Below are 5,560 nucleotides of genomic sequence, written 5' to 3'. Positions count from 1 at the left end.
TCCTTGTTGGACGTTGTCGGTGTGGTGCGCACGGCCCATAGTACCGATGGGAGTTATTCGACCCATTTCTTGTCATGTGACATAAGCCTGTCGTATACACGGGTTTTGATTCCTTGTAGTACTATGTCGTTTGCTCTCTCGACCTGTCCATTGCTCTGAGGGTGAGAAACTGAGGCGAAGCAGATCCTGACTCCCAGCCTGATGCAGTAATCCTGGAAGTCGGCACTAATGAACTGGGAGCCATTGTCTGTTATGATGCGGTGAGGCAAGCCGTATCTGCAGAATATCCCTTTGATGAATTTGATGGCGTTTTCGGCCTTGATTTCCCTCGTGGGTGTCACTTCGATCCACTTAGTGAATTTGTCGATCGCCACGAATAGGAACCTGTAGCCGCCCTGTCCTCGTGGGAATGGTCCGAGTATGTCAAGCCCCCAGCACGAGAACAGCCAAGTAAGAGGGATAGTCTGGAGCGCTTGCGCTGGTAGCTTTGTGTGTTTACTGTGAAATTGACAGGCTTTACACCGCTGAACCATGTCGCAAACGTCTTTGAGGGAGGTTGGCCAGAAAAACCCTTGTCGAAAAGCTTTTCTGACCAATGTTTGGCCGGCGGCGTGTGACTCGCATATCCTTTCATGTATGTCGAGAAGGAAATGTCGGCCGTCGTCGGACGAGACGCAATTGAGAAGTACCCCATTTGGCGCCTTCTTGTATAGATCGTCGCCGATCATACAGTAGATTTTTGCTTGACGGGTTATTTTCTCAGCTTCTGTATCATCCTCGGGCAACTTGTCACTGCTTATGAATTTAATGAGTGGGGTCCACCAGTCGTCCGTGGTCTCGATGTTGGCAATGGCACGCTCTACCTCTGTAGCCCCCGAGCTGATGTCGGGGCCGATTGGGCTATCTTCGTCGTTTGCTTTTTTCACTGATGGCTTTGTCAGGATGTCCAGAAAGGTGCCGGGTTCGAGTGGCTCTCATCTGGACGCACGCCGTACTAGATCATCCGGCTTGATGTTGTCCTTGTGATATACGTGTCGGACCTCGATCCCATCAAATCTTTTTTCCAGCTTCCTGACTTCTGCGAGATACTTGGACAACTCGGGGCAAGAGCACTTGTAGTCTTTGTGCACCTGGTTTGCGACTAGTTCGGAATCCCCTTTTACGATCAGTCGCTTGACTCCAAGTGCAGCTGCAGCTCTTATCCCAGCTAGTAGTCCTTCGTACTCGGCTGTGTTGTTGGTTGCCCTGAAGTTAAGGTGAATTGCATGCTTGAACTGATCTCCCGAAGGTGATGTCAAGATGAACCCCGCACCTGCTCCTTGGCTGTTGAGTACGCCATCGAACGCCATTGTCCATGTTTTGTTGTCGGTTTGACTATCTAACCTGTTTTCAGGCATATTCCAATCGGCTACGAAGTCGGCAAGAACCTGGGACTTGATGGCTGTTCGTGGTAAAAAGTGGACATCAAACTGGCTTAGCTCGACTACCCATTTCGCAATGCGGCCGACAATGTCTTTGTTTCTCACGACTTCACCAAGAGGGAAGGAGGAGACAACCGTGACCCTGTGGGCTTGGAAGTAGTGGCGTAGCTTTCTTGATGTCATGATTACTGCATAGAGCAGTTTTTGGATCTGTAGGTATCTTGTCTTCGCGTCGTGGAGAGCTTCGCTGACGTAGTAGACTGGTCTTTGCACCTTTTCTCTCTCGACAACAATGACAGTACTCACAGAATAGGGCGTGGCGGCAATATAGAGGAATAATTCTTCATTAGGTTGGGGAGAAACAAGTACAGGGGGATTTGACAGGTTGCGCTTGAGTGCGATAAACGCCTCTTCTGCTTCCTGTGTCCATACATATTTGTCTTATTATTTCAGTAGAGCGAGGAAAGGCTGTCCTCGTTCTCCCATCCTAGCGACGAACCTGCTTAGTGCCGCCATGCATCCGGTTAGCTTCTGTACTTCCTTGAGTCTTGTGGGCGACTTCATGTTCTCGATTGCCTTGATCTTCTCGGGGTTTGCTTCTATTCCTCTGCCAGAGACGAGGAACCCGAGCAGCTTGCCCGATGGTACTCTGAACGTGCACTTCTCAGGATTGAGCATGAGGCGATATCGTCGGAGGTTGTCGAAGGTTTCCCATAGATCGTCAATCAATGAGTTGCCTGTCTTGGTCTTGACAACAATATCATCGACGTAGGCCTCGACATTGTTTCCAAGCTGATCGTTAAGTGCCCCTTGGACCATGCGCTGAAAAGTGTTTCTTGCGGTTATCAGTCCAAACGGCATCTTAACGTAGCAGAATACACTGAACGGCGTGATGAATGCTGTCTTCTCCTCGTCCTCTTTTGCCATGCTGATTTGGTGGTAGCCGGAGTAAGCGTCAAGGAAGTTTAACAACTCGCAACCAGCTGTTGAGTCCACCAGTTGGTCTATTCGAGGGAGAGGGAAGTGATCCTTGGGGCACGCCTTGTTGAGGCACATCCTCCACCTCCCGTTGGCCTTCCGCACCATGACTGGATTGGCTAGCCACTCTGGATGGAGTACCTCTCTGATGAAACCAGCTTTGAGAAGTTTGTCGAGCTCTTCTCGTATGGCCTGTTTCCGATCTGGTGCAAATCTCCACAGTTTTTGTTTTACTGGCTTGGCATCGGGTCGCACCATGAGTTTATGCTCAATCACCTCCCTGGGGACCCCCGGCATGTCGGACGGCTGCCAAGCGAATACGTCAGCATTGTCGTGGAGGAAGGTGATGAGCGCGAGTTCCTATTTCTCGTTCAGTGATGCCCCGATCTTGACTGTCTTGACGGGGTTGGCACTGAAGAGTAGAACGATTTTGATTGCACCGTCTGGTTTCAGCGTCTTGGTTGTTTTGCTCACTTTCTTGGGTGGCTCGGCTGTGGCGGGTGGGCTGGGAGTGTGCTCGACCATGTCGAGGCTCCGCTTGTCGCATTGGACCGCCAGCTTTGCATTCCCTTGAATAGTGATTGTTCCCTTCGGCCCGGGCATCTTGAGCACTTGATACGCGTAGTGAGATGCGGCCATGAACTTCGCGAGTGCAGTTCTCCCGATGATGGCATTGTATGCTGTGTCAAACTCAGCAACATCAAACGTGATCTGCTCTGTTCGGAAGTTGCTCGCTCTGCCGAAAGTCACAGGAAGCGTGATCTTGCCCAATGGCTTGGACGATGACTGAGGAGTGATTCCGTGGAAGGGTTGATCAGTAGGTGTCAACTCGCTTCGTGGAATCCCCATTGCGTCCAAGGTGCTGGCGAAGAGAAGATTGATGGAGCTGCCTCTATCAACGAGAACTCGCGCTACCTTGATATTCCGAATAGTGGGTTCGACCACGATCGGATATCGTCCTGGGATAACAGCAGCCTTGGGGTGGTCCTCATCTGAAAACTCGATCTTCTGTTCAGACCACTTCATCTTGGGTGCAGCCCCCTGCCATGTCGAACAAACTTCACGCTGAACGTGCTGATGAAGCCTAGAGGGGGGTGAATAGGCTGTCCCTGAAAGCTTAAAAACAAATCGCAGCGATAAAATTCAAACAAACCCAGAACTTCCTGGTAAGGAACTCCGGAACTTCCGGCCTCCCAGGCCCGAAACTTACGGTGTTCTAAGACAGGAACTTCCGGGTAACAGAACAGAGATGAAATTCAAATTTCGAAACAAGAGACTAAGCCAATCTTCACAAGATGGTGCACAGGTATTCTAAGCAGAGGATATATCACAGAATCATCCACAGAAGCATCACAGAAAGAGACAAGAGCGATTTTTTTCCCGAAGTTCGAATCTTGCGATCCTACTCTCCGTTGAGGAGCTCCAAAGAGCTGGGTCTCGATTAACCCCTTGCGTCACTTGTGCAAAAACCCCAGAGAAAATCCACAGCCTTCAACACCAAACACCCCTAGGCAAATTTCTAGAATTGAGTGACCACCAAGATCCAACTCAACCTACTTCTAGAAATCCACCACAAGTGTGGATTTCTCTACTTGGAAAGCCTCTAAAATCTCAGCACAAGAACTTCACTAACTTACCTTGTTCCCTTTCGGAGGAGAGGAAATCCTTCACAAACTTACCCGGGACATCCACAATATGCAACGGATTCTCGCGGGCGACACCTAACCGTCTAGGAGATCATCTCCAAGAGTAATAAGCACCGAGATGATATCCCACGAGATATTCCAAGTGCTCACCCAAGATCCTAGTCTTCACACATCTCCAAATCTTCTTCTCTCCCTCTCAATCTCTCTTTCTCACAAGAATTAGGCTCTTGATTGAGTGGAGAAGGCAAGAAAAACTTGGGAGAGGCTAGCAATAGCTCTAGGTTTGAAAAGTGAAAGTGGAATGGCCAAGGAATGAGCTGGAAACTAGCTGTATATGTATAACGGCTAGGTGACGTCATCTAGCCGTTACTCACAAATTTGAACTGGAAACTAGACAGGAAGTTCCGGACCTGGAAGACCGGAACTTCCGAACTACACTTAGGAAAATCTTTTTCACAAGACCGGAACTTCCGGACCCGGAAGACAGGAAGTTCCGGACTTGCATTTTTGGACAGATGGAGTATTTGCAAAAATGACTCCTAGGGAAACTTGACACTTAGTTCACACTAAGAGCACTTGATATATCTCAGAGCATCACCTGGAACCCCTCTTAATAGTACGGTTTTTCCTAAAAACTCAATTTCAAAAGATAAACTATCCTATGCACTTCTCGAGTTCCGGTCCGCTTTGATTTTGTACCTTTTGGGGGTCTCCAAGCATCCATCTTCCACACCTTGGACTAATGCACCTGAAAGTCACTCAATGAACTCATTAGTCCCTTAACCACATTTGTCATTAATCACCAAAACCCACTAGGGGGATTAATGCACTTTCACACGCTCCACTTTCTTCTATTCTCGCTTTGAGGAGTACGCCGTGGAACCTCCGAAGATGTGCGAGACATGAAGATCGGAATCTGGGTACGCCGAGTCCGAGTCCTGAGTGGTTGCTTCAGCGGCCTTCTCGACTACACGTACTCACTTGCCCTTCTCCAATGCCAGTTGCTTTTCCAGCGACTTTTTGAAGATGAGGCAATCCTCTAGAGAATGTATGTTCGACTTGTGTATGGGGCACCATATTCTCTTCGTGTCGCTGCCTTGTGGGTCTGGGTGTTTGGGAGGGCGCTCGTATTCCGACGCAAGGACTTCCGCTTGAGCTTTCCTTTTCCCACTATTGCCACTTTTCTTCTTGCTTGGTTCAGGTGCGTCATTGGTTGGTTTCTTCTCTCCCCCTGTCTTCAGCTTGTCATTCTTGCGTCTCAGTGCATCGTCTGCGTGAGCGCATCGATCGACGACCTCGAACAATCTTCGAGTAGTTGTGATTCGCCTTGTTGCCAACTCCTGGGTAGTATAGCGATCTCTGACACCGGTTTTCAAAGCGCATCACAGAGGCGTCGGTGATTTCGGGGATTGTATTTCTGTACTCATTAAAGCGCCAAACATAGTCCCTCAAAGATTCGCCCGGATTCTGTGTTAACGCGTGTAGATCGTCTTCGATCGCGTGGCGCTTGTAAGT

General features: G+C 49.3%; 1 protein-coding gene across 1 annotated transcript; it reads right to left on the bottom strand.

Moving 5' to 3' along the window:
- Nucleotides 1-2,759: 2,759 nt before the first annotated feature.
- On the bottom strand, nt 2,760-3,425 carry LOC136356675 (uncharacterized). The gene has a single exon (XM_066310919.1). It carries the CDS (start codon nt 3,423-3,425, stop codon nt 2,760-2,762), a length of 666 nt encoding a protein of 221 aa, XP_066167016.1.
- Nucleotides 3,426-5,560: the final 2,135 nt, after the last annotated feature.

The sequence above is a fragment of the Oryza sativa genome, chromosome 5, assembly GCF_034140825.1.
Source record: "Oryza sativa Japonica Group chromosome 5, ASM3414082v1".
Lineage (NCBI taxonomy): Eukaryota > Viridiplantae > Streptophyta > Magnoliopsida > Poales > Poaceae > Oryza > Oryza sativa.
The sequence above is the reverse complement of the archived record's forward strand: the minus strand, read 5'-3'. Positions and strand labels throughout refer to the sequence as shown.

Bases quoted from the DNA above. Each gene is read 5' to 3' on its own strand.
- LOC136356675 (XM_066310919.1), bottom strand. From the start codon at position 3,425: ATGAAGTGGTCTGAACAGAAGATCGAGTTTTCAGATGAGGACCACCCC.